Source organism: Lingula anatina, chromosome 6, assembly GCF_051362555.1.
Source record: "Lingula anatina isolate TDL-2025a chromosome 6, LinAna3.0, whole genome shotgun sequence".
NCBI lineage: Eukaryota > Metazoa > Brachiopoda > Lingulata > Lingulida > Lingulidae > Lingula > Lingula anatina.
The window spans coordinates 11,478,842-11,506,541 of NC_141772.1; the positions used below are offsets into that span (position 1 = coordinate 11,478,842).

At 36.4% G+C, this 27,700-nt stretch overlaps 4 protein-coding genes across 4 annotated transcripts; 1 reads left to right on the forward strand and 3 right to left on the reverse strand.

Moving 5' to 3' along the window:
• Positions 1 to 228: 228 nt before the first annotated feature.
• Positions 229 to 4,796, reverse strand: LOC106172045 (contactin-associated protein-like 2). The gene is made up of 5 exons (XM_087016189.1): positions 4,124 to 4,796; positions 3,189 to 3,456; positions 1,988 to 2,188; positions 1,500 to 1,733; positions 229 to 1,305 (listed from the first exon to the last, which is right to left on the reverse strand). The coding sequence occupies exons 1-5, from the start codon at positions 4,388 to 4,390 to the stop codon at positions 1,142 to 1,144; spliced, it is 1,134 nt and encodes a 377-aa protein (XP_086872315.1). The 5' UTR covers positions 4,391 to 4,796; the 3' UTR covers positions 229 to 1,141.
• A 408-nt stretch (positions 4,797 to 5,204) lies between these two features.
• Positions 5,205 to 10,094, reverse strand: LOC106172038 (contactin-associated protein-like 2). Its single transcript, XM_087016188.1, has 5 exons — positions 9,118 to 10,094; positions 8,530 to 8,797; positions 8,006 to 8,206; positions 7,381 to 7,626; positions 5,205 to 7,125 (listed from the first exon to the last, which is right to left on the reverse strand). Exons 1-5 carry the CDS (start codon positions 9,382 to 9,384, stop codon positions 6,962 to 6,964), a joined length of 1,146 nt encoding a protein of 381 aa, XP_086872314.1. The 5' UTR covers positions 9,385 to 10,094; the 3' UTR covers positions 5,205 to 6,961.
• A 164-nt stretch (positions 10,095 to 10,258) lies between these two features.
• LOC106172041 (protein SEC13 homolog) lies at positions 10,259 to 20,733 on the reverse strand. The gene is made up of 10 exons (XM_013552618.2): positions 20,624 to 20,733; positions 20,040 to 20,084; positions 19,382 to 19,497; positions 18,822 to 18,973; positions 18,292 to 18,381; positions 17,908 to 17,951; positions 17,075 to 17,208; positions 16,046 to 16,166; positions 15,725 to 15,868; positions 10,259 to 11,376 (listed from the first exon to the last, which is right to left on the reverse strand). Exons 1-10 carry the CDS (start codon positions 20,624 to 20,626, stop codon positions 11,275 to 11,277), a joined length of 951 nt encoding a protein of 316 aa, XP_013408072.2. The 5' UTR covers positions 20,627 to 20,733; the 3' UTR covers positions 10,259 to 11,274.
• Positions 20,734 to 20,911: 178 nt separating this feature from the next.
• On the forward strand, positions 20,912 to 25,989 carry LOC106172040 (uncharacterized). The gene is made up of 3 exons (XM_087016191.1): positions 20,912 to 21,025; positions 21,798 to 22,675; positions 22,877 to 25,989. The coding sequence occupies exons 2-3, from the start codon at positions 21,805 to 21,807 to the stop codon at positions 23,014 to 23,016; spliced, it is 1,011 nt and encodes a 336-aa protein (XP_086872317.1). The 5' UTR covers positions 20,912 to 21,025; positions 21,798 to 21,804; the 3' UTR covers positions 23,017 to 25,989.
• The last annotated feature ends 1,711 nt before the right edge of the window (positions 25,990 to 27,700 follow it).

Genomic DNA, 27,700 nt, shown 5'->3' on the forward strand with positions numbered 1-27,700 from the left:
AGCGTCAGCTGCAGATCTTCAAAGCATGTATTGCGAAAGAGTGGCAGTATAATATACCTGATATTATACTATATTACCTGTGTATTACCTGATATTATACTATATTACCTGTGTATTACCTGATATTATACTATATTACCTGACATACATACCGAGAAAGTATGTGCATTTCATCGAAAAAACGCCCCTGAACCTTAATTAAGCATATATCACAACGATCACAAAACATCTTTAAGCATGTATTTGATTGGAGGTTACTGTTACTGATTGTGCCAGTTGTACAAGTTGTCCAACCGCAGTTGGCGGAAGCAAGTATATATAATTATGCATCATAAACTATAGGTTGACCGGTAGAATTGCGCATTGTGGTAAAAATCAAGCCACTCTCATGACGACTTAAAACCAGAAATGGTGAATGAAGTTGAATAACCGAGTATGAAATGAAGGTTAGAACTGAATCTAGTTCTAAAGTATCTTTTATCATTTGATTTTGTTTAACAGTGGGTTCTTTAACGCCAATTCTTAAAGGGCTATTTGTAATTCTGCGACTTCAGTTTATTCTTACATAAATGCTGCGATTAATCCGTCTCTTCATAATGACCGATTTAACATCCAGTACACCCTTGGCCAAAGTGTCTAATGATGTGGCATGTAGGCCTACCATGGACAAATCGTACATATTTTGGACCAAGCATAAACAATTGAATTAGTTAATAGTTACTTCAGTCATGCTCATGACTAATGAGGTACTTTGCAACTATCCAGCAAACTACAGCCAATGTTACTAATGCGAATGTTTTGTATATTATTAAAGGTGCGATGTGATCGAGTGGGAAATAAACAGTGTACGTCAACACAGGTCTTTGTAACACTGGGATACTCCACAACTTCCTAGATCAGACAATACACTTTTCTCGTGCAATCATTTGCATCAATAGACGAAATTGTAATACTTGTATCTATTATCGAAATCTGTAACTGAATCAGTAAAATGTCATATCCGTAAATAACACTGCACGTAGAAGGTTCACAATTTCAAATGATTTAAAATTTTCAATCAATAAGTCAGTACTGTATCATTAATGGTGTCGCTATGCGATTGATGAAATACATTTCAAACTAATTAACGTTCATTACTTTATTAGTTTTCACATTCAACTGGACCCAAGGTAAAGTAGCCTTGTTCACCGGCTCCTCCCGTATCGCCAAATCTCAGCTCTGCCACCGGAAGTTTAGTGACGTCAGTGATGTAGCCCTCGTCTTGACGCCAAGCATTGTCGTTCATGTCGCAGTTGCACTTAAGTCCTTAGAAATATAAAATCAAAACTTTAACATGTTTCCAGAACAATTGAGAGCAGAATGAATGGTTAGAATTATGAATGGCATGTATTATAATGAAATGTAGCTTGGTGCCGAATATCTGACGTCACAAAGAAGACAAAATGCTTCCAGTGGCTTACGTCCAATTCTTAATAAATAATTATATCGGGGTAACTCACCACCAGCGCATGTATTGGTTCTTTTACAAGCGCATCCTCCCAGTTTTGGATCCCCTCCAGACCAGTACGTCATTTTTTCGCCGTCACGTGACACCCACCATGTATAGGGGACACCAGTACTGGCAATGTTAATGAGAGCTCCATAACATTCGTACTTCAAATACTGTTTACAGTTAGTCGAGTTGGCCATCAGGGCTGTAAGCTGCCTCATTGTGACGTCATACAAAACATGAACTGTATTAACGGAAATGAATGGATCTGACGTATTAAATCAATTAAGTATTGCCAAATTAAATTTGTGGACCAAATTAACCTTTCTGTTCAAGCGTTTTACATATTTAATGGTCGTATGGTGAAAAAGATGGCACGCGATAATCAAAAAGATAATTGATTGACAAAGACTATATAAACAGATGAAAAAGAAACTCGAACGAGTAATTTTGAAATTCAGGCTGATGGAAAAAATTTACTATGGAAAAAATACTTACAAATGTGTGATCCTGCTTCTTCGTGACCGTCCGTCTTAGTTCGGAGCCCTTGGTCGTGGCCGATGGACGCCGTGGGGGGTGATGACGTCATGTTACACCACACGTAGAAAGCTGAAACGCCGCCTTTACCGTCCACGTCCAGTAAATAGTGGCCGTCCTTGTCGTGACCATTTCTCTTCCACTCGGAGCAGCTAGAATATACTGATAATGCAACATCGGGTGAAGCAATGTTCGAGAACCATTACATTATTGCCATGTTGATGTGCATGATCTGGATGTTTTCCCGCTATAAATATTGCATTTTATTTTTATATTTTGAATCAACCCGTGTTTATGTAATCTAGCACTCCGCCAACATTTTACTCTATGGGTGTTTTTGACCGACGTATTGTGAGGATCCTTTCTTACAACCACCCGGCAAAAAATTAAAATGACCCTTTTAAAATTATCCCCATAGCTCGTCTTTGGATAAGCCGATAATTAAAACTGCTACGACGATTAACAGGCTCTCTCTCTCTCTCTCTCTCTCTCTCTCTCTCAGGTCTCAATTCCTTTGAAACTATTGGTCTACGTAGATTGCTGCAACTCCGCGGGGACTCTCGTTGAATGCAATCAGTTTATCAAATAAGCACGTCTCCTCTTGTTTCCAAAGTATTCATAGAATCACCAGCTTTTCTATGTTCTACTTTACGCCAGGAGGGGGCGTGCATATCTCTAAAGCTGATTGGATCCATTTACGCAAACTGATATTCTAAATGGGCATTAAACTCTGCACACTGAGAAGAATGAAACGGTCCGAAGTTGCAACTTGTAAGTTCAACACAGGTCCGCCTCTAGAAAGCAAAGCTTCCTTATATATGGATCTGATTGGTAACTAGTCTTGAAACAAATTAGAACTTCTAAGTCAGAGATATATTATCTGAAGGTACTTATACATGCTGAATTCCAATGTGTGAACATTTTCATTTGTGTACTGGGACAAGGACCACCTGATTCCAACTTTCAATGATCGAATTAATAATATCTAGATTCTAAAATATTATAGTAAATTTATTTTTCATACATTGAGCCCTCACTGTATGTACAGTATAAAGAGAGGTTTGGTTCTGATTTCCTTAACTATTTACAGACAAGCACAATTATCGAACTTACAGAAACTCACTTAGTTTATCGTATCACATGCAACAATATAAGACCCTACCTTTAGAAGAGGCATCAACTTTCGACAGTAACTGCGCTCTTTCGTTTTCAATTCTACTGAGCCAAAGCAAAACATTCCCTTGCTCTTTCTCCAGGGTATGAAGTCTCGTTAACATGGACGCCAGTTCCGCTCTTGTGGCATTGTTAGCAGAAACAACGGTTTGTAGAAGAGGCTGCAACTCCTGACGGGTCACTGCATCTAAACTGTTCAATGCCGACTGCAACTGTTGGATTTTCCTGGTGACGTTGTCGTATTTCATACTAACCGCCTGTTGAGATACCACAGAACACGGTTTCAACGAGGGATTAAAAGAAGACTAGGCTATTTTTATCGCCGAACTAACTAACAGCATGCAGTTGGACTAGGTGTCGATAAGACAGTTTCCTTTTTTTGTATCTTACCCTTTATAAAAATTAGCAGACAGTGTACAAACATACAGTCCGTTGGCATACTTTGAAATTCGGATATATGTTTTCCCGTGGTATTTTTAAATCTAGATCACAGAGTTCCTTAGATGAAATATGTTATATATTCCTTAAAATGGCGCATTTACGTCATTTGCTACTCTTTACCACCTGTTATCTGCAACAATATTGGCTGAGTGCCTATTGTTCGCAATAAAACAGAAAGAAAAGAAACCATCTATGTTCTTGAAATCGAAATTTGAGACTGTAGGACATTGAAATACATTGAAATAGTACAAAATTTATTTTTTTTTATTATTCTCTACATCTATTAACAAACATACAACCAAACAATTTGTAGGCAGACTTAAACTAATTCGGAAAATACGCTTTCTCAAGGTATTCATAAACTTAGATATAAACGATTCTAAGATTCTAATTTTTTATAAATTATACTTGTCCAACTTTTTGCAGGCCGAGTACCTTTTTTGCACACTCGATAGCAATACAAAAGAAAGATAAAGGAATTACTTGTGTGAGCAGACTCTGTTCAAGAAGCTTATTTTGAAGTTCCACCAACTTCACTAGGGCTGTGTCTCCATCTTTGCCCGTGGTATCACACGTTCCGCGGTGGCCGAGGTTGACGTTGTAAACGCATTGACCGTCTTCAAAAGAGCACCCTTCTACGGGCTTAACTTGTGGAGAATCTGCGCCTGCCTTAGCGGCAACACTTTCAGAACCAACCGACAAAAAACAGTACAAGATTAGCAAACTAACGGTCACTTTAAGTCGGAACATCGTCACTGCTTGGTCGGTGATCGCGTATGAGACTCGATCTTCTGTGGTGTGGACTAAAAAGGATCGTTTGGTTTCCCACGACTGGTAAGCGATAACCTTAGATCATTGATCATCCAGCGGCAAGCAATATCAGATAACAGTGTTTCATACGATTTTCCAAATCACCACGATACGTTTCACTAATATGACGTTTTAATAGGGAGTTATTCTTATCTGTTTTGTTTATCTACAATGTAGTCTTGTTGACGACGTTATGCCTCCATCTAGAAGATAACCATCAATCTTTTGGGTGAACTATTCTTCCTGACCTTTCTAATCAATCTTCTTCCCTTTCCTGGAAGGTAATGTTTCCGAAGAAAGATAAGGGTCACAAAATTGTATATTAAGCAATAAATTTGAAAATCAATAACTGTCGATCGTGACAAAAAAAAAAAAAAAAAAAAAAAAAAAAAAAAAGACTCTCTAATGATATAGCGTGTACCATGGACAAATCGTACACATGTTGGACCAAGCATGAAACAGTTGAATTAAGCATTCGATGTACAGGGTGGCTATCTTCTTAACCAGCCAAGATATACCAACATGTTGCATATCAATCTTTGTCCGTGGTATCACACGTTCCGCGGTGGCCGAGGTTGACTTGGTACACACATTGACCGTCTTTAAAGGAGCATCCTGCTACGGGCTTTCCTTGGAGAGAATCTACATCTGCTTTTGCGGTAACATTTACAGACCCAACCGACAAAAAGCAATGCAAGTTTAGCAAACAAACGATAAATTTTAGCTGGAACATCGTTTCTACTTGGTCAGTGAAGGATGAAGGTTTGTGAATAATTTATATAAATATTGTGATTAAGTTCAGTATTATTGGTTGTTTTAAATGGTATCTTAATCCTTTCTTTGTGTGCGTTTCATTCACAATAATTCTTCATTCTGCTATCTGAATTTATTATAGACTTAAACGGTGTATTTTAAATTGTATCTTGAAGTTCTTTGTGTTTTGTCAGGTACTAACATAATATCCAAACTGATAGTTTGAAAGCAAAGTTGAAAACTATTCATTTTTGTTATCTAAGCGTAATGATATGATTGTGAGCATCTCTATTCATTGAAGAAAACACACAGTTATAAATGTAATTGTTAGTGGGAAATAAGCACTTTTTCCTTTTCCCTCCATATTATTAGCTGCGCACTTTACATTTTTATTCGATCAAACTCTTCAACTGTTACTGGGTTAGCTGATATCCAGAAATACATTCTAAAAATCACGTTATTTTTATTATAAAAACCGTGCCTGTATCTGAAATCTGACGCGCTCATTGTGTAAAATAGAAGCTATCTTTTAAAGAGTGACCCTCTTTGGTGTGGACTGACCAATGTAAGCTGGTTATCGATTAGCGTAGGTTTTTGGTGACCTACGGTAAATTCAGGTTGTGCCAGATTGAAGGATTGCGGAATGCATCAGCGGTGTGCCATTTCATTCGTTTATCTTCGTCTGCCTGTTTATACGGAAGCACTACTGAATGCGTTAGTAGTGAAAAGATTTTAGTGTTTTTATTGCGTTCGTATTGTGTTCGAGTTACGTTGTCTTCATCCTAAACCCTTAATGTCTCACAAACTTTCACAGTCCCATTCACAGCAAGAAAGAAGGCGGCAAAGAATATCAATTGTTCGAGATTTGACCAAAAAAGACCGCTTTTATTATATAGCCCCACTATCCTGATCAATTTAACAATAATAGGCCTACCGGTGACAATGTAACGAACTGTTGCCTGTATTAGGCCTAAATGATACGACCTTCGGGATAAAGTTCCTTTTCATTCCTGCGCTCACCTTGCACAGAGATCAGTCTTACGCAGGCCCGAAGCCAGGGGGGTTCGCGGGGTTCGAAAGAACCACCCTTTTTGCTGGGAAAAGGTCCACTCTGGGTAAAATTTGACCTATTTGAGGATTTTATGGTAAAAGGTCCACTTTTTCAGAAAACGAACCCTCCCTCTGAAATTGCTGGTTACGGGCCTGCTTACGAGTGCCACGCTTGTGGAAGTGACGTCTTCCATAGAGAAAAATTGCTACAAAATTTTAAGTCCAGTTATAGATTTAAAAACTTATTTCATTTGAAATACGACTAGAAGACGTACTTACATACTATTTTATTGCGAAATGCATTTTAAAGATCAATAACTTTACCAAAAAGTGAAAAGGAAACTCAATCGTGCTGATATTATGCCCGCTTTTCATGTCAAATAAAGCCTGGAATTTGGAATTTAAATCTAAAACGGACCCAAATAAAAATCATCTGCCCACATCCCACTCAATTAAACTGCAGCTAACAAGTTTCATGGTTTCAACAAATCACGCACGACCTAGCACAAAAATTCATGCGCACTCATATTGACGATTCTTATATGTAGGCCTACTGTCTGTTAACACAGACAGTAGGGCCTACATCAGAATCGTCAATGATAGGAGTGCTAACGCATGAATTTTCGTGCTAGCACGACCATGCTACCGTATGGTGTCGCCGTCCGATTCAAACATTACATTTAACGCTTATAATGTTCATTAAGAATGTTAATTTTCGCACTGGACCGGTCCCAATGTGAAATAGGCGAGTTCATCGTTGCGTCCTGTATCGCCAAATCTCAGCTCTGACACCGGAAGTTTAGTGACGTCAGTGATGTAGCCCTCGTCTTGACGCCAAGTATGGTCGTTCATGTCGCAGTTGCACTTGTTCCCTTAGAAACATAAAATAGTAACCTGTGCAAGTTTTCAAAAACAGAGGAAATAATTTTTATGGCAGTTATCAAATATTTGAATCAAAACACAGTGCGGGTTCTAACGTAGCTCGATGTCAGATACAATGTAGCCTATGTGACGACCCGCTAAGCACAATTTAAGTGCAGATTATTGGATTCGTGAAGTATTCAGTACTTCCAATGGTTAATGTAAAATTTTAAATACAGGGTACATAACATACCGGGGTAACTCACCGAACTCACCGCCAGCGCATGTATTTGTTCTTTCACAAGCGCATCCTCCCAGTCTGGGATCCCCTCCAGGCCAGTACGTCATGCTTTCGCCGTCACGTGACACCCACCATGAATTGGAGGGAACACGAAAGCCGTTTGCGCCAATAGAAGCTGAATAACATTCGTACTTCAAATGCTGTTTACAGTTAGTCGAGTTGGCCATCAGGGCTGTAAGCTGCCTGATGGTGACGTCATACAAAACACGAACTGTGAGATGGAAAAATAAAAGATATATGTCCTATTGAAGCAGTTAGGCAACGCCAATTTGAATTTGGACACTTTATAAAATCTCTCTTGTTATGTTTTACTGTTAATGGCCGAACAATCTCCCTAACCCCAATCAAAGGTTTTTATACTTAAGAAACTTAATTAGGTGGAATGTGAACAGGTGAATTTGACTATGGGCATTTGAGAAAAGTAGGCTATAGCAAACAATCAAAAGTCGTTTTAATGAAATATTTAGCTAATATATTCGATCGTGCTTACTGGTGTTTTAATAATTGTAATAAATTATGTTTGATTTGCTCATCAGATAAAAAAGGAACTTAAACGAGTCATTCAGAAATTCAAGGTGAGAAAAACATACAAACGTGTGATCCTGCTGGTTCATGACCATCCGTCTTAGTTCGGAGACCTTGGTCGTGGCCGATGGACGCCGTAGGTGGTGATGACGTCATGGTGCACCACACGTAGAAAGCTGGAACGCCGCCTTTACCGTCCACGTCCAGTAAATAGTGGCCGTCTTGGCGGTGACCATTTCTCTTCCACTCGGAGCAGCTAGAATAAACTGATAATGCAACATGGGATGAAACAATGTTCGAGAACCATGACCCAATTCCGTGCTGATTAGCATGATCTCAATGCTTTCTGGTCGTCAAAATTATATTTTAATTTTTAAGAATCAAATCACCTTGATGTGTAAAGCGAAGAGTTGACTTTTATTTCTTGCAATGAAATGTAATCTAGAACTCCACAATCGTTTCACTTCATGGATATGTTTTGACCGACGCAGGATCTTTGGTATTTGAGCTAATCATTTATTAACGAGGGCAATCATCAAAATTACAGATAACTCTCTAGTGTATCACATACAATAAAATATGGCCCTACCCTGAGGAGAAGCATCTACTTTCGACAAGAGCTGAGCTCTTTCGTTTTCAATTCTAGTTAACCAAAGCAGCAAATTCCCTTGCTCTTTCTCTAGGGTATGAAGTCTTGTTAGCACGGACGCAAGCTCCGCTCTTGTGGCATTGTTTGCAGAAACAGCGGTTTGTAGAAGGGGTAGCAAAACCCGATGTGTAACTCCGTCTAGACTGTTCAAGACCGACTGCAACTTCTGGGTTACCATGGTGACGTTGTCGTATTTCATAGAAACCGCCTGGAGAGATACCATAGGGCACTGTTTTAACGAGGGATTAAAGCCTGGGGGGGGGGGGTGCTCTCCTTAACGCCTTTTTATCAGTAAATTTTAAAATAAATCTTCATATATTTACATGCAAACAAACACACTTAACTTAATTGGGGGGATTCGCTTTCTGGTATTATTCTAAAATCTAGAGCACAAAGTAGTTTAAAACTTGACATGTAATGTATTCTAATTGTTTTACTATCTTCAGCTACCTTTATCCCTCACAAAATTGGTCGAGCTCCCCTTTGTTCAAACGTGATAGCAAAACATCACAACGAAAGAAAAATCACCTGTGTGAGCAGACTCTGTTCAAGAAGCTTATTTTGAAGTTCCGCCAACTTCACCAGAGCTGTGTCTCCATCTTTGCCAGTGGTGTCACACGTTCCACGGTGGCCGAGATTGACTTGGTACACACATTGCCCGTCATCAAAAGAGCATCCTGCTACGGACTTTCCTTGGAGAGAACCTACATCTGTCTTAGGGGCAACAGTTTCAGAACCAACCGTCAAAAAGAAGTGCAAGCTTGTAAAACTTACAGTAAGTATTAGTCGGAACATCGTTACTGCTTGGTCAGTGAAGAGTGGCCCTTCTGTTAGTGTGGACTGACAAACGTCCGACTGGTGATCGATAAGCGTAGATAATTAAAGACCTATGGACAATCTTTGTAAATATCAGGTTAAAGTAACTTATGATAGAGGATCAGCGCATGCTTATGTCACCCTCGCCCCCTGTCGATCTCGTTTAAGAAAACCCCTAAAAATGTGTCCATATACAGAATCGGTGACATTATAATAAATCCAATTATTATGATTGTTTTTAGACTGAATCCGCTTTTTATCGAATAAAGTTTACTAGTAAATGTAAAGAAATTAAAATATGTATCAGATGGTAGTATATAGAGACACGTGTCAAATTACTCATTAGAACTAAAGTAGAGTTTTCACCTCGATTTTCTTTTTTTTCCTACAGGGTTTTGTATATCTCCGTTTTCAATATTGTTCTTACTCTGCAGTAGTGTGTATATACATCACGCGTTCTGCGATGACGACATCTTGTGAGTGGAATGGTAGTTCCTGGAATGGAAGTCCGGTGTCCCTAGATGAGTACAGGTTAGGGCTGATTTTCGTATATGGTGCGAAAATCACCTGTGCAGAATAAAGGGAAACGGACAACAGTTCCTAACGGACTACCATCCCTATCACGCCGGCTTAGTGGAGAAACCCCGTGATTGGGCAAGGTTTCTGATCAGCAGATGTAGCACTGAATCCGAGGCTAAGAAAGCCTGGTCAAAAATGTGCAGCATTGAATCCGAGGCTACAAGCAAATTTGTAAGAGTATTTAGTGTTAAACAGTCGCCATACATTAACGTTTGACTACGCCAAACTTCACTATTCATTGTATCACTCAAAGGGACATCAGAAAACACAAAAATTACTTTAATCATTTATTATGTACTTAATATATACTTTAAAAGTGGTGGTTCAACACGGCCTATATTACAGCCTGCTAGGGATAATCAATTGGCACAGTGACACGCCCCCTGCTTCTTTTTTAATATTTTGAATATAACACTCCAAACTCTATATCGTTCTTTGACAAACCAGGTAATGGCTTCGGGGGTTGCTAGAATATTGATCGTATTTTCTTTTTGTTTGCTACATCTCTTCAATTACCAAGCGTACAAGGGAAAATGTTTATTTTATATTTAAATCACTGATTAAATTATTTTAACTCGACTCTGACTAACAAGACGTGTTACACCTTCTAAAATGAAATCTACTTTCTCAAATTCCTAAATATTAAATGCTACAAAATGTCATTGGATTTTTACTTATGTACAGAATTTTATACATATCAAATGAAAAATCTCTTTATGGAACAAATGAGGCTGGATCTCTTTATCTTTCCCTTCTTGTAAAAAAGCATTGATGAGAGTAGTATTCGTCCTAAATAATATACACTGAGCTTTCTGGTAACTGTCCACTATGTCGTTACATGAGCAAACTGGCTCAAGTGTACCCCACTTCTTTAACTTTACCAAAAATGGTACCTAAGCTTTTGTTTGTAATTATAATTAAGTGGGCTGTTATAATGATAATTGTGCTTTCGGGCTCATTCAAAAACATTTCTGCTTTAAAGACATGTCAAGAGAAAAAAAAATTGGAGAATTTACAAACATTTTACATTTTTCAGCCAAACTATATGAACATTTTTATCAGCAACTGCAGAAAATCTTTCACTTTGTCTTAACCCAGTTTTGAACATAAAAAAATAATGCTCCATTTCTCTCCTGATGAAAACTGTCAAAGATGCTTACATTTTGAATGAACGAATGACATTTAAACACTTCTCACTTTCATTAAAAATAACTTTTCGATTTCTTTCTGATAATATTTAATTGTCCATGACTGTTATCGCCTAACACACAATGCCAGTTCTCCTGATGTTTATGCAGCCTGAGGTTCTGCCTCTGTGATCTGACCTTGACCTTTGTTGACATCACTTATACATGCCCACTGGCCCTCTAGGGACTCTTTCCACAGGCTCACCTGAAATATACATATATACTCAGTACAAGGATGATCTAATAATCAGATAAGTAATGAATACACCATGAGTTTGTGAAGAGTACTACTATGTACATGCCTAATAAGTGCACTCTGTGCCCAATATTTTTCTGGAAATTGATGGCTGATATTACAATCTTGCATAGTCCACATGTCAAATTTAAATCATTGCTGTGTGCCAAAATATTGAAATATCCTTAAAAGTGTATGTTATATTCAGAATACATGATATATTTAAAACAAGGCAGCAAAGCTGTCAAATGTACAGACAAAAAAACAGAAAATAAAGATGCAAAAAAGGTCATTTTGTCAATTTTGATGCAATAATAAATAATGCTTATAATAGCACTGTCAGTCAACACTGAATTTTAATCTTGCACAACAGGTAACATGGTCAATAACACGAGCGGACCCAGAGATATTTTCTGACAGTATTACAAAGTATCTATGTTGATCCATCCTCCATTTTGATGGTCTTCCAACAGAAAAAAATAGATACCAGTCAATATAAACTTAATAACCTGACTGTCTTCCGGAAGACCCAGAAGATGGTCTCAATCCACCCCTTCAATAAGATTACAGTTTCAGGACCATGAGAGTTCAAATTCACATTATGAAAGTCTCAATATTTGAAAAATGATGACAGTGCATAAAAAAATATTACATAATGTTTAAAGACATAAAAAACAATACAACTGCTTATGTAGAAATACAGAAAATGTGCAGAGCCCCAGGCAGATGAGAGCCTGCCTGGGGCTAAAAGTCACAAATGCAAGTGTTTGAGAAAAAATTATAAAGGAAAACAACAAAACTAGAAAAGCACTTTGAGAGTGCAGACCTCTGCCAAGGCAGCAATTGTTGATTATTATTGATAATTGATTGATTATTGATCCGGACCACCACCAAAAATTAATCATTGTCCTCTTTGGCCCACTTCCGACAGTTCCTGAAAATTTCTGCAAAATCAGTCCATAACTTTTTGTGTTATGTGGATGACAGACAAACAGGGGTGAAAATATAACCTCCTTGGCAGAGCTTGAGGTAAATATAATTCCAATGAAGCTGCTATTCAAACTTTTAATCTTCCAGTTTGATATATATATATATATATATATATATATATATATATATATATATTTAAAACTTATTTGCAATATTAAACAAAATTTACCTGCATAATTATCACTGCTTCCTTATTATTAATCTAGCAAAGAGCTTTACCTTTGGGAGTTTACAGGGAAATATCAACAAGTGTGCCTTACGTAATCTCATTTAATGGCCTATTAAAGCAAATGACTTTATAACTCTGAAATTAATCTAGTGATACCCAAGGGTAATTTAAAGACTGACCCACTCAAAGGTCTTCAGGCCCATAAGTCACACCTTAAGAAAAGCACAAAACCATAATGCCCAAAATAGGAGACTACCAATCCTGATGCAATAATACATTATGTTTAACTGCACAGTCAACATCAACTTATGCACAACAGGTAACACAGACGAAAGTAAAAGCATAAGGCTTCAGGCCCATCAGAGTTCAAGTTTATACTTAGAAAGTGCCAGAATGAGAAAAATGAAAATTTCACAAAAAATGCATAAATACAATAAACATGATAATCCAATAGAGCTGGTTTTCTCATGAGCTGAAGGCCCATCCTAAAAATCGTACTTATAAGTTTAAAATTATAATAAGTAGCACAGTTTTCTTTTCATAATGTTTGCAGTAGCAGTGCAAAAAGATTGTCAATTTTGATGTAACATTACATAATAAATTAGAGAATAATTATCACCAATTTTTGTTTAGTGACTATAAATAGGATGGACATGTAGAAAATATGATTACCATTTGGCTTCATGTCCATGGGAGCTCCGAGTCCCACAATGAATATGCCAAAAAAGATAATGAATATAACACTAAAATGTATAACTTCCAGAAAAAGAAGCCAATTAGACTGCTTTTTTAACTCAGGCTACATTTTAGTCCTGTGTTTCTTTTTTGAAAGTTTGACAGTCATAAGTAACACGGTTTTTCCATAATGGTCATCAAGGCAGCAGCACCAAAAATTGTGTTTTCTTCTATTTTCATGCAACATTACATAATGCTTAACAGCATAATGACCATCGATTTTTAATAATAAAATATAAGTGTCATGGATTTTCACAAAATGTGACTAGCACGGGTCTTCAAGCCCGTGGAGGTTCTAAGTCGCACCTTGGAAATGCCAATATGTGAAAAATTAAATTTTCACAAAAAACTGTTTAATTGCCAGAAAAATTTTAAGGTCTTCAGGATCATGGAACTTCAAAGTCACACCTTGAAAATGCCAATAAGTGAAAAATTAAATTTTCACAAAAAAACTGTTTAATTGCCAGAAAAATTTACCAAACAGACTGCATTGCCTACTGGAGCTGTATTTTAGTCCCATGTTTCTTTCCTGTAAGTTTGAGAACAGTAAGTGACATGATTTTCCTTAAATGGTCATCATGGGAGCAGTGCCCAAAATAGGGGTTTCTTCAAATTTTCATGCAATATTACATAATGTTTTACAGCATAATGACCATCAATTTTTAATTATAAAATATTAGTATCATGGTTATTCAGAAAATGTGACTAGCAAAAGCCTTCAGGCCCATGGAACTTCAAAGTCACATATTGAAAATGCCAAAATGTAAACAATACAGCACTGTTCTGAAATGGGTTTATTTCCATTTTTAACACTTTTTAAACATAAAACAAAATAAACAGTTTACTGCCATTTTTATATGACCAATGAAGAAAATTGATGAGATGGGAAAAGTATCAATAGAACAGTTTTAAATGCCCAACTTCCTCCATTCTGAGATTCTGAACATAGTGGATGAATGCATCTGACAAACTGCAATGATATGAGTTTATTTCCATTTTTGACACTTTATTACACAATACATGATAACAAGTTTACCATCATTTTTACAAAATCAACTAACAATGTTGTAAAGATGCAGGAAATGCCAAACAAACACATTTACGTATCTTATTAGTTCAATAATGAGACTGTTAACATGCCTAAGAATTGAATGTGAGGAAATGTGAAAAAACAGCATTATCTTTTAAAATAATGGACTGATTATGCTGATTTTCAAACTCAACCTGCGTTTTAGTAAGATTGGCCCCTCCTGTGAGTATAATGACAATTGGCCAATCTGTTTTTCTTATATTGTGTTATCAGTGTTGCATATATACTGAAAAAAGTGAAAAAAACAGCATAAATTCCCTATAAGTGACCCGATTGTGCTGATTTTCGAACTTGACCTGCGTATTATGAATATTTATCAGTTCTGTAAGTTTCAAGCCAAAGGGTAAAACAGCTCTTCATTTAATGTGTTATCAGTGTTGCAAAAATGCTGAAAAAAAGTGAAAAAATAGCCTAAATTCACTAAAAATGACCCAATCATGCTGATTTTCGAACTTGACCTGCGTATTATGAATATTCATCAGTTCTGTAGGTTTCAAGCCAAAAGGTCAAATGGTTTTCCATTTATGGTGTTATCGGTGCTGCATATATGCTGAAAAAAGAGAAAAAATAGCCTAAATTCACTAAAAATGACCCAATCACGCTGATTTTTGAACTTGACCTGCGTATTATGTATATTCATCAGTTCTGTAAGTTTCAAGCCAAAAGGTAAAATGGTTTTCCACTTATCGTGTTATCGGTGCTGCATATATGCTGAAAAAAAGTGAAAAAACAGCATAAATTCCCTATAAGTGACCCGATCATGCTGATTTTCGAACTCGACCTGCGTATTATGAATATTCATCAGTACTGTAAGTTTCAAGCCAAAAGGTACAATGGTTTTCCACTTATCCTGTTATCGGTGCTGCATATATGTTGAAAAAAGTGGAAAAACAGCATAAATTCCCTAAGAGTGACCCGATCATGCTGATTTTCGAACTTGACCTGCGTATTATGAATATTCATCAGTTCTGCAAGTTTCAAATCAAAAGGCAAAATGGTTTTCCACTTATCGTGTTATCGGTAAAAGTGCACGGCGACGGCGACGGCGACGACAGCGACGACGGCGACGGCGACGACAGACGCAGATGATGGCTATATGTACAGACACATCTGTGTCTGTACATAAAAAGTTATCCAAATATTTGATATACAGAAGCAAAAATTTATGCATACTATAAAAAAGTGTAACACCTTGTTGTGCACTATCACCTGTCTTTTCTTATCATATCTTTCTCCACCTCTTTTAACTACCTTATCAATTATCCCATACCTATTTCCCCTTTCACCTAGCTTATATATATATGATTGCATGTCTTTTTTTCCCTTTAACCAACCTTATTATCTCCTCCAGACACAGCCAGTATGTTCCCTGTAATAGACCAGCTCACGTGCCAAATAACGTCGTTAAATTTGTGCAACGTTTTTGATGACCAGGCGCTGCTTGTTCCATCATTTGTCCATATTATCACACGACAGTCCTGGAATAATCATATTTTTGTAAATGAAAAACCATTTCACTTACAGCTTATTCAATGATACTTATATGAGCATATACATTATTGGTCTAAACTAAGTAAATAATTTTAAATATTGGGAGAAAATTTAATACACAAGGTCTAGAAATACAAAACCCATACTGGGAAAACGGAGGCTACCTGAGAACAACTGGCAATAACGCTTTTCGGCAGGCCTATAGATGGCGCCCATGCCACATCTCGCACCCAGTCGCTGTGGCCCTCCAGTTTCTGTTCCTCCACCCACTGGTCATCTTCCTCTCTGAAACAAATATTAACAGAAGTCAGTTCCCTGGCTTAGTTGACTAGGATTTCCAAGAGAGTGCTATAACACTGCTCCTGATAGGGTGGTATTTAAGTTCTTAGAGAACCTGACTTATTTATTTTATTATTATTTTTTTTTTTTTTTTGTGTGAAACTGGGGCCAGGGATGAGACTGCCATTAGGTGAAAAAGTTAGAAAATATGGTCTGGGGTCATAGGAAAAATTAGAAAAAAATAGCGTGGGGCCCAGGGGGCTGCCTAGGCCAATGATCTTTTTGGCCCCCAAAAAGTCAGAAATCCATCAGTAGTCAAAAAACTTTCATCCCTGCATCACAGACCATGGTGAAAAAGTCTCTCTCCATCTGCCCCTATTTTAAATGCCTTTTATAAATAAATACAAGCTTTTCATTTTCTCATCATGTCAGAAGATTTGCAATGTGTGGTGCAGCAAGAAACTAGCACAGGGTAAATGACTAGTCTAAATCAGACTAAAACCTTTTCAATCCATACAATAAACTCATCAGAACAAACCTATAGAATATTTAGCTAAAATAAATAGTTTCAGAGGCCATTCAAATTTAATAAGTGTGGCAAATTTCAAAGTTTCGCTACAAATTCACCTTTGACAAGCAAGCCTTCCCTTAGATTAGATGTAGACTAGGTCCAAACTTTGAATCTGTAATTTGCTCATTGATTTACAGGGAGTCCAACCCAAGCAAGCCCAACCATCCAACCCAAAACTTTTGTAAGCCTACCATCCATCTTTGGAAATATAGGCTGCCTTTTAAAGCTAATGACCGTCCAAATGACGACTGGACATCTCTTTGCGAAAAGCCTTGTAGACAAGTAAAAAACCAGTGCTCCTAAAAGCCACACTTACAAACGGATAGGCAACGACTTGACTTACTTCCATATTTTGACCAGATTATCGCAGCCTCCAGACACAAATCTCTTCACTAGCTGTGGTTTCTGTCCCCCAGACTGCTCTATCAGCGACCCCGGAACAACTGCCGGGGCCCAAGAGACAGCATTACAGCCTATCTGAAATACACAGAATGTTTCTGTTAGGAATGAAATCCACTGCGAAAATTTGTCTCATTTAACGTTCACTTACAGTTCTCAATCTGACCTAGAACCTAATGTATTTCTCTTTAAAAGAAAAATGTTCTTAATCTGTTCTAGGACATTCTGAAGGACTTCCTAAAAACAGTTCTTGAACTATTGAATTCATTAAAAATAACATAAGAACTGTAAAACAAAATACAACAAATGTTCTAGAATAGATTGAGCACTGTAAGCGCATGTTTTAACTTTTAAAAATGAGACAAATTTTCGCAGGGGAAAACCACCTGTGTGTACATTTACAGTTACGACTTGATCTTTTCAATGGAGAAAATATTCATATCAATTCAAGCACAATATTAACATGGACATGGATAGAACCATGTGCACAGAGGAAAAAACTGAAAATTTAATCAAATAAACACTTGGACTGACTTAAAAAGATACCTCTTGTTTATCAAAATTTAAGATTAAGCATGAATGAGGTAAATTTTATTGTTAAGACAAATAAAATGAGCCAGTTTGAACTTACTTTGATTTAATTAAAATTCTCCAGGTAAATAATTTTTTCTTTACTAGTCATAAATAATTCAAAATATTAAGAAACACTTAATACTCTGAAATATCTAATAAAACTTGAGATTGTCTTATATGACATTTTTTATTTCTATAACTTACTGTGTGTGCATTTGTTATCTTCTTGCTGTCCCAGACACCATCACCTATAAATAATCAAAGGGACCTGCTTATCATCTGTTATTGTAAAATATTCTCTACAGTTAAAATGTAGACATAACTTGGTGTAAAAACTTGCCAACAACCATTACTCTGCCGATCAAATGACCAGATCCATGCCAAAACTATTTGGTCACTTTTTGTTTTCAGGAATTGGTTAACTTGTCCATATCAAAGGAGCTTAACTGTTTTATCATTTTATGCCTGGTGTTATTACTCTGTCTCAAAGTTGTGACCAACAAAACTCTCTACTTCACCAAATTCCAAGAAAATTATGAACTTGTTATTAGAAAGTCTAAAACTCACTGGTGAAGTGCTATGCCCTACCTGTACTAGAAATAACTGATATACAGCCATCAGAGCTGCCACATGCAAACAGCAAGCCAAACTCATGGGGTGCCCAGCACACTGAGTTCACTGGAACAAATAGCAATAAATACATAAATTATTACACAAATAAATTCACTGTATTTTTATGGTGAATTAAGTCAAAAGTGTTACTACAAGTAACCCTGATTTTACCAGTATAAGTATTCTCTTTTTTTTTTTACTTGGGGTTATACTAGTACTGGACCTCAAAAGGTACAAATATTTATTAAAATTTCTACTTCCAAGTCGCTGTGCCTTCTTGAGTTAGACAATGGGAGAAAATTTTCATGTAAGTTTCAACTCCTTCAACAAACACACACACACACACACACACACACACACACAAAAGATGTACTTACAAAAACCTTGAAGAATATTGCCTCTTAAAGTGTCAAACAAAGAGAGAAAAATGTTACCCACAAACACAGACCCAGGCCAACACAATTTCATCCTAATCACCACCCTGACAGCACAAACGTCCACTTTACCTGAGGAGTCATGGTTTGTGTACTCATACAGCTTGCCCCACGTCCCGTTAGTCTCCTTCCATATAATAACCTTCCTGTCGTAGCCACAGGAGGCCAGCAAGTTCCCAAACATTGGGTGTGCCCAGGCTATCTGCCATACTGGACCTTCATGTCTGGAATATAATAACATATTACTTATAGGCCTTATTCCCAACTTAAGTTACTGTACTAGCTGGATTGAACTATCTCAGCAGGGATTCTTGCTAAGAAACAGTCAATGTATTCAGCTAAATTGTTATTTACCCCCAGATTCTCCAGTGGGGGTGTCCAACAGTGCTGATTACATTGACTGTGGCCTAGCGAGAATCCTCCCTGATACATCGATTCAGCTAGTACAGTAACATTTATTGAGAATACGGCCTACTAGACCATGCAAATTTTGTCTCAGCATTCTCTCATGATGGAGCTTGGTATGTTATGACGATTACCATTCAGTGGATAGACCTGTGAAGCCATTTTTGAATCCAAATTTCTATAATGAAGAACTTGAACATCCCATTATTTCCAATTGGTTCTCTTACCCTCTGAGATCTGCTATAAGAGTCTGCTGTCCACTCTTCACATCAAATATCTTCACACTTCTATCTGAGGAACACGTGGCTAACTTTGTTCCATAGTAGTCCATCTGAGCATCATGCTGTAACACACCATGGAAATGTAACCGTTTTCATAGTTTGATCAAGAAAAAACCATCCTGGTTCAGGTGGGAGATTGGTATTTAAGGTCACGGATGTGTTTTATGATCTTCAAAACATTTAATTGGAACTGCCTTGGAACAATTGTCCAAGAAGGTATTCAAAAATTTATCTTAAAGCTGTTCAAAATCAGAAAAAAATTTATTTATAATGATTTAAGTAATTTTTTTTTTTACAGTAGTAATTGATATTTACTAGTTTGGAATTCATCTAAGAGACAATAAACAAAATAATACAGTAGTACGCTAAAACTATGCACTTTGAATTTAAATAAATTAAGACATGGGAATATAAAGAAGAGTGAGGCAACATACACATCCAGTTACAGCACATTTTAAAATTCTGAAACTATTTGGAAAAATGAATATCCACCAAATTTTCTTAACTTAAAGTTGTACTGCAGATAATATGCATCTAAATTTCAAGAGAAAAATGGTCACATTACTGTATTATTTTTTAAATATATATCACGCAAATTACTTACAATCATATCTTCATGAGCAGTATCCACTGTATTTATGACGGAAACCTGAAAAATTTAGCAGCTTCTTTGAATTTAAAAGGCATTTTTCCTATGTTCTCATCCCATAAGACACTGGTATCTTATGCCAGATAATTTAAACTGCTAACATTTCAGATGAGATAGATCAACTCAGCTAGCAGAACAAGTGCTATTCTGAACATAACCATACGAATTATACACGTGCATGAATGCCATGTTATTTGTAAAAGTACAGTACCATACTGCACGCTCGTCTTCGACAAATGTGACTAGTAAAACGATCTCTTCACACCCAAAATTGATACTTCAAATGGGGATTCTTGTACAGTAATTCCCAAACCAACTGTGCCCTTTTCACTCTCTATTTGCGAGGCTGAAAATTTCTGTTTAACCAAACCATTCTGGCATTATAATTTTTGTATAAAAAAAGTGGCAGTGTTTAATATGACAACAACCAGTCATATTTTTGATCGTGACGGAAAACTGATAAAGTTTATTTTTCAGTGTCTTATTTTACACTTATTAATTCTGTGGCAAAAGTCGGTGAAAATCGAGGTAAAACTTACCATTATGTTTTGTTTCTTCTCCCGAGCCTTGTCAAATGGCTGTACGTGGCCGGCTGCCTCGTTTTGAAATCATATTTTGACTAGTTCCGGCCAAGCCGTACACTACGTTTAGTGCCCAATGAATTTTGTGTGAGAGAATGAAACATTTTTCTCATGTAACTTCTTATCAGTAAAATTAGATAAATGTTCATAATTTTATATCATATAAGTTGATGATCAAACATATTTATAGCTTTGTTTAATTTTTATGCATACACAGAATAATGGAACCAACCGTAAAAACATCGCGGCGTGTTGGCGAAAGCGAAAGTTGTTACGTTCCTCGCACATTAATTTTTGTGCTTGTGTTCACAAAGATGCCCTTGGAATTTTTGTCTTGGATATTATGCGTTAGATCATAAGGTATATATATGTCATTTGCATTATTTGCTAGAGAGTTTATTTCACATGTGGCCCTAAAATGGTGACTTAAAGTACTGAATTGATCAAAATTTTCAAAAAGTGACTTCCTTGTTCTCAGATATGTTTAACTAAAAGTGATTTACCATGTTATGTATACATGTTGTACATTTTTTTTTTACTTTTGAGTTGTCTTCTGTTACACTGGGAAAGTCATTTACTAGCTCTGCATTGTTTGAAGGTGTGACTAAAGATGTCAGAAAAATTAACTGGATTTTGATAGAAAAAAAAAAGGTACTGATAATTTTATCTAATATACTTTATTTATTGAAATAACCGCATTCAGTGTACTAATGTAGCTTTTACACATACAAAGCCCATTCTCCGCATGCTCGTACGTATGTTAAATCTAAAGGCAACCTAACTATAACAATGTTTATTACTGTATACTTAGTAAACTTATGCATCTTGGAAGACTAGTATTCATATAGTGAAAATCGTTTTACGTGGTTTTCAAAAGGTCCACAGACCTGCATTCATGACCTCTTTCTGGGCCTTTTATTTATTTATTTTTTTTTTTTCAGTAAAGCACCATCTCATGTTAAATTTCTAACTTTTATCTGATTTTTCAACTATTTCATATGGGAGGGCGCTTGTGGATGGTATTTAGTGCTTGTGGACGGTTGTGGTCGGTAATTAGGTACACTGTTGTTTGAAGTCAGTACTGTACTGTAGATGTGTTCATGCAAATGCAGATTTTATGTTTATAATTTAGGTGAAGGATGAAGTATTATGCGAAGATAAGTTGTCTCCTCATTAATCATGGGGCAGAGGCACAGAGAAATTACTTCAAAACTCACATCCTTGAACCTGCTGGAAAGACTTTAGGAGAGCTGTTTGCCGCCAATAGAACACTGCTGGATGATCTTTATTATGGGTCACATAGACGTCCGGGGTTTCTATACCAAAGTCAGTATGAGAAGATATTCCCTCAAAGCAACCAAGATCCAGAGTTAAAGGAGTTTGATATCACACTTCTGTTCCTTCTCACACGTCAACTGCATCCGCAAGGTCCAAACATCCCTGCTCCAAATAACAAGGCTTGGGATTACCCAAACAATCAATGGCATTCACAACATAATGTTCCAAGAAAAACTAAGGCAATAATTCTGATAAAGCATGAGCGCAATGAGCTTGCTCACAGGAAAACTACAGACATGGAAGAATCTGACTTTGAATGTTTGTGGAATAGACTATCTAGTGCCATAGTGGAGGTAGGAGGGATGTCTCAAGAAGAAGTCACAGAATTACATGATAAAACTATTGAACCAGAGAGAGAGGCACGTTATTGTATGTCTTTCCTGAAGGAGTATCTAGAGGAGATAAATATAATGGAAATGATGGAAAGCGAATTTACTAGCCTGAAAGCAGATGTAGCAGACAAAGTGGAAATTTTGAAGAAAGGGATCTCTGAAATGATGCAGTACTTGGAAGAAGTTTTACATGCTCAGAGTCCAACGTTTATCCAAAATATCAGGCAACAGCAGTCAGTGACCATACACAACCACTATTTTGAGAATGTTCCTTCAAGCAGTGAAACCCAGCCCAGTGATGCATCTTCTGTTGCAATAAGCTCAGAGAATACTGGTGTAGGTAAGTGTGCCTTTCAAAGATGAACATTTATTTTCCTGATCAGTTATTCTGCAGATCATCTGACTGTGTTCTGAATCAGAATGCATTCTAAAATGCATACAATGTGTAGATAAGCATAGAGTACAATGTATAAATTATAATGCTTTATAATTTTCTGTTTCAGATTAGATAACAATAATATTATTTTCTTCTTGATTTCAGATTCAGATCATCACAGGTGGACTAAAGAACTGAGTATTTATTACATTCAGCATTGTCAGTATTTGAAGTGGCCAATCTTCCAGAAGCTTGTTATCCATGAAATTTTTACTGAGATTGACATGTCAGATAAGTATGGGTAAATATAACAAGCTGTCCCTCATAACAGTATATTACACCATGTTAAAACAAGTTTGATTTCTTTCCAAACTGTGTCTAAGATATTACAACAGGAAAATAAGACATAGCAGCTGACATAGTATGATGCATGATTATAGCTGGTAATTAATTAAGTTTACATTGAGACATCATCATTTCAGTACAAATTTATCATTAACCATATACATTGCAGAGATAACACTGCTTTTAGGTCCCTCCCATTTTTATGTACAGACACAGATGTGTCTGTACATATAGCCATCATCTGCGTCTGTCGTCGCCGTCGGCGCCGTCGTCGGCGCCGTGCACTTTTACCGATAACACGATAAGTGGAATACTGTTTTTTCTTTTGGCTTGAAACTTACAGAACTGATGAAAATCAGCATGATCGGGTCACTTTTAGGGAATTTATGCTGTTTTTTCACTTTTTTCAGCATATATGCAGCCCCGATAACACGATAAGTGGAAAACCATTTTAGCTTTTGGCTTGAAACTTACAGAACTGATGAATATTCATAATACGCAGGTTAAGTTCGAAAATCAGTGTGATTGGGTCATTTTTAGTGAATTTAGGCTGTTTTTTAATTTTTTTCAGCATATATGCAGCACCGATAACACAATAAATGGAAAACCATTAAACCTTTTGGCTTGAAATTTACAGAACTGATGAATATTCAAAATAGGCAGGTCAAGTTCGAAAATCAGCATGATCGAGCCACTTTTATGGAAGTTAAGCTGTTTTTTCACTTTTTTCAGCATTTTTGCAACACCGATAACATGATAAATGAAAAACTGTTTTACCCTTTGGCTTGAAACTTACAGAACTGATAAATATTCATAATACACAAGTCGAGTTCGAAAATCTGCAGGATCGGGCCACTTTTATGGAAGTTAAGCTGTTTTTCCCCTTTTTTTTCAGCATACATGCAACACTGATAACACAATATAGGAAAAACAGATAGGCCAATTGTCATTATACTCACAGGAGTGGTCAATCTTACTAAAATGCAGGTTTAGTCCGAAAATCGGCATAATCGGTCCGTTATTTTAGAAGTTATGCTGTTTTTTCACATTTCCTCAGATTCAATTCTTAGGCATGTTAACAGTGTCATTATTGAACTAATAAGATACGTAAGTGTGTTTGTTTGGCATTTCCTGCATCTTTACAACATTGTTAGTTGATTTTGTAAAAATGATGGTAAACTTGTTATCGTGTATTGTGTAATAAAGTGTCAAAAATGAAAATAAACACATATCATTGCAGTTTGTCAGATTCAATCATCCACTATGTTCAGAAACTCATAATGGAGGAAATTGGACATATAACACTGTTCTATTGATAATTTTCCCATCACATCAATTTTCTTAGTTTGTCATATAAAAATGGCAGTAAACTGTTTATTTTGTTTTATGTTAAAAATGGAAATAAACCCATATCAGAACAGTGCTGTCTTGTTTACATTTTGTAATTTTCAAGGTGTGACTTTGAAGTTCCATGGGCCTGTAGACCTTTGCTTGTCACGTTTTCTGAATGTCCATGTTACTAATATTTTATTATGAAAATTTGATGGTCATTATGCTGTTAAACATTATGTAATGTTGCATCAAAATTTAAAGAAACCCCTATTTATGGCACTGCTTCCATGAAGACCATTTTAGGAAAATCATGTCACTTACTGTTCTCAAACTTACAGGAAAGAAACATGGGACTAAAATACAGCTTCAGTAGGCAATGCAGTCTGTTTGGTAAATTTTTCTGGCAATTAAACAATTTTTTTTGTGAAAATTTAATTTTTCACTTATTGGCATTTTCAAGGTGTGACTTAGAACCTCCACAGGCTTGAAGACCCATGCTAGTCACATTTTCTGAAAATCCATGATACTTGTATTTTATTATTAAAAATTGATGGTCATCATGCTGTTAAGCATTATGTAATGTTGCATCAAAATAGAAGAAAACACAATTTTTGGTGCTGCTGCCATGATGACCATTATGGGAAAACCTTGTTACTTATGACTGTCAAACTTTCAAAAAAGAAACACAGGACTAAAATGCAGCCTAAGTTGGAAAAGCAGTCTGTTTAGCTTCTTTTTCTGGAAGTTATACATTTTAGTGAAATAATTATTATTATGTCTTTGGCATACTCATTGTGGGACTCGTGGCTCCCATTGACATGAAGCTGAATGGTAATCAACTTTTCTACATGTCCATGCTATTTATAGTCAATATTTAAAAATTGGTAATAATTATTCTGTAATTTTTTATGAAATGTTACATCAAAATTGACTAAAATCTTTTTGCACTGCTACTGCAAACAATATGAATAGAAAACTTATTATTATTTTTAACTTACAAGTATGATTTTTAGGATTGGAATGAACTTCAAATAAGAGAGCCAGCTCAATTGTGTTATCATTTTTATTAAATTCATGAATTTTTTGTGAAATTTTCATTTTTCTCATTCTGTCACTTTCTAAATGTAATCTTGAACTCTGATGGGCCTGGAGCCTTATGCTTTTACTTTCATCAGTGTTACCTGTTGTGCATAATTAAAATTTGATGTTGACTGTACAGTTAAACATATTGTGTTGTTGCATCAGAGTTGGCAGTCTCCTGTTTTATTTTGTGCATTATTTTTTTCTGCTTTTCTTTTAGTGTGACTTATGGGCCTGAAGACCTTGGATAGACAAATTTGTGTGGTCAGTCTGTAAATTCCCTTTGGGTATTCACTAGGCTAATTTCAGTGCTATAAACTCATTTGCCTAATTAATCAATTAAATTAGGCCATTAAATGAAATTTCATAAAGCACCCTTGTTGATATTTCCCTGTAAACTCCCAAAGGTTAAGCTCTCTGCCAGATAACATATCGTCCATAATAAGGAAGCAATAGCAGCTTCATTGGAATTATATTTTTTTTTTTCTTTTTAATTTTTTCTCCAACACTGGCATTTTTAAGATGTGATTTTTAACTCCCATCCACAGGGCCGTAGCCTCCGGGGGGGCAAGGGGGCAGCTGCCCCCCCCCCCCCCCCCTGGGATTTGAGGTGCAAAAAAAAAAAAATAATAATAATAATAATAATAATAATCAAAAAGGTAAAAAAATAATTGCAAAGTTGATGTAAATTCTTTGAGAAAATGCACTCATGGCCACTAGACAATCATTCAACAATCTGTTTACAAAGGTGTACTGTTTTTAGCAAACTCAGTTCATGCCAATGCACCAGAATGCAGTATTATACATACAGTTTTTAAAAATTTTCCACACCCTGGGAGGGGGACAATCCCTCCCACACCCTACCCCCTCGGGGGGCTTCGCCCCCTCGTGTCCGCTTACTGCCCCCCCTGGCATTTTGCTCAGGCTACGCCCTGATCCACCTGAGGCTCTGCACATTTTCAGTATTTCCACATAAGCAGTTGTATTGGTATTTATGTCTTTAAACACGCTGCAATATTATTTCATGCACTGTCATCTTTTTTCATATATTGGGACTTTCATCATGTGAGTAATCTTATTGAAGGGGTGGATTGAGACCATCTTCTGGGTCTCCTGGAAGACAGTCAGATTTTAAAGTTTATATTAACCGGTTTCTGTTGGAAGACCATCAAAATGGAGGATGGATCAACAAGGATACTTTGGAATACTGTCAGAAAATATCTCTGGATCTGCATCTGTTAGTGACCATGTTACCTGTTGTGCATGATTATAGATTAGCGTTGCCTGACTGTGCTATAATAAGCATACATTATTGCATCAAAATTGACAAAATGACCTATTTTGCATCTTTTTTTTCTGTTTTTTGTCTGTACATTTGACAGCTCTGCTACCTTGTTTAATCATTGTTTTCACTTCATTCAGACTAACACATTGATTTCATTTGGTAGATCATTCAAAATTTTTAGCCCTGAGTTGGATATATTCAACAATATTTTGTTTTTTTCCATATGTCACAGTGCTAAACCTGGGATGTTTAGAACATCATTCCCTCTTAGACCATAGATTGATTCTCTTCTCTGAAAGAGTTCTGATACTGCAGGAGGTGCAAGGCCATTTACAACTTTATTTATTTCTGTATCCTTAGCCTACTGATGTGAAGAGTACTTAATCCTGCCAAATTCAGTAGATCGTGGTAAGAACTAGCATAGTCGGTATACACAAAACAAAGGCCCCTTTCTTGGATCTTTTTTAGTTTTTTTTTTTTTATATTGGCTTCCCTGCAAAAATGCCACACGAGTGCTCAGTGGGTAGTAATTAAAATTTGACAGAGCAAAATGTCTGAAAATGCAAAGTTTACATGGAACATTCAGATATGATGAGAGTCTTCTTAGTACATTTAACTGGCAGACACTTTTCTTGCAAAGTTCAAATATATGCTTATCAAATGTGAGCTGTGAGTCAAAATATACTCCTAATAGCTTGACACTTGACTCTGACCTTATGCATTTGCCATCAAAGATAAATTCATCAGATACTTCTTCCTGCTTTTTTCGTATGACAATGATTTGAAACTTTTCTGGATTTGCTTCCATTTCATTTGATGTAAAACAAGTCTATTGCATTTTCTGAGTCTGCTTGAAGATCCTGTTTTAGGGTATCCAGATCAGAGCTAGATGTAGCTATTGTGTTGCCATCCGCATATGATAATGATAGACCCCATTCCCAGAAATT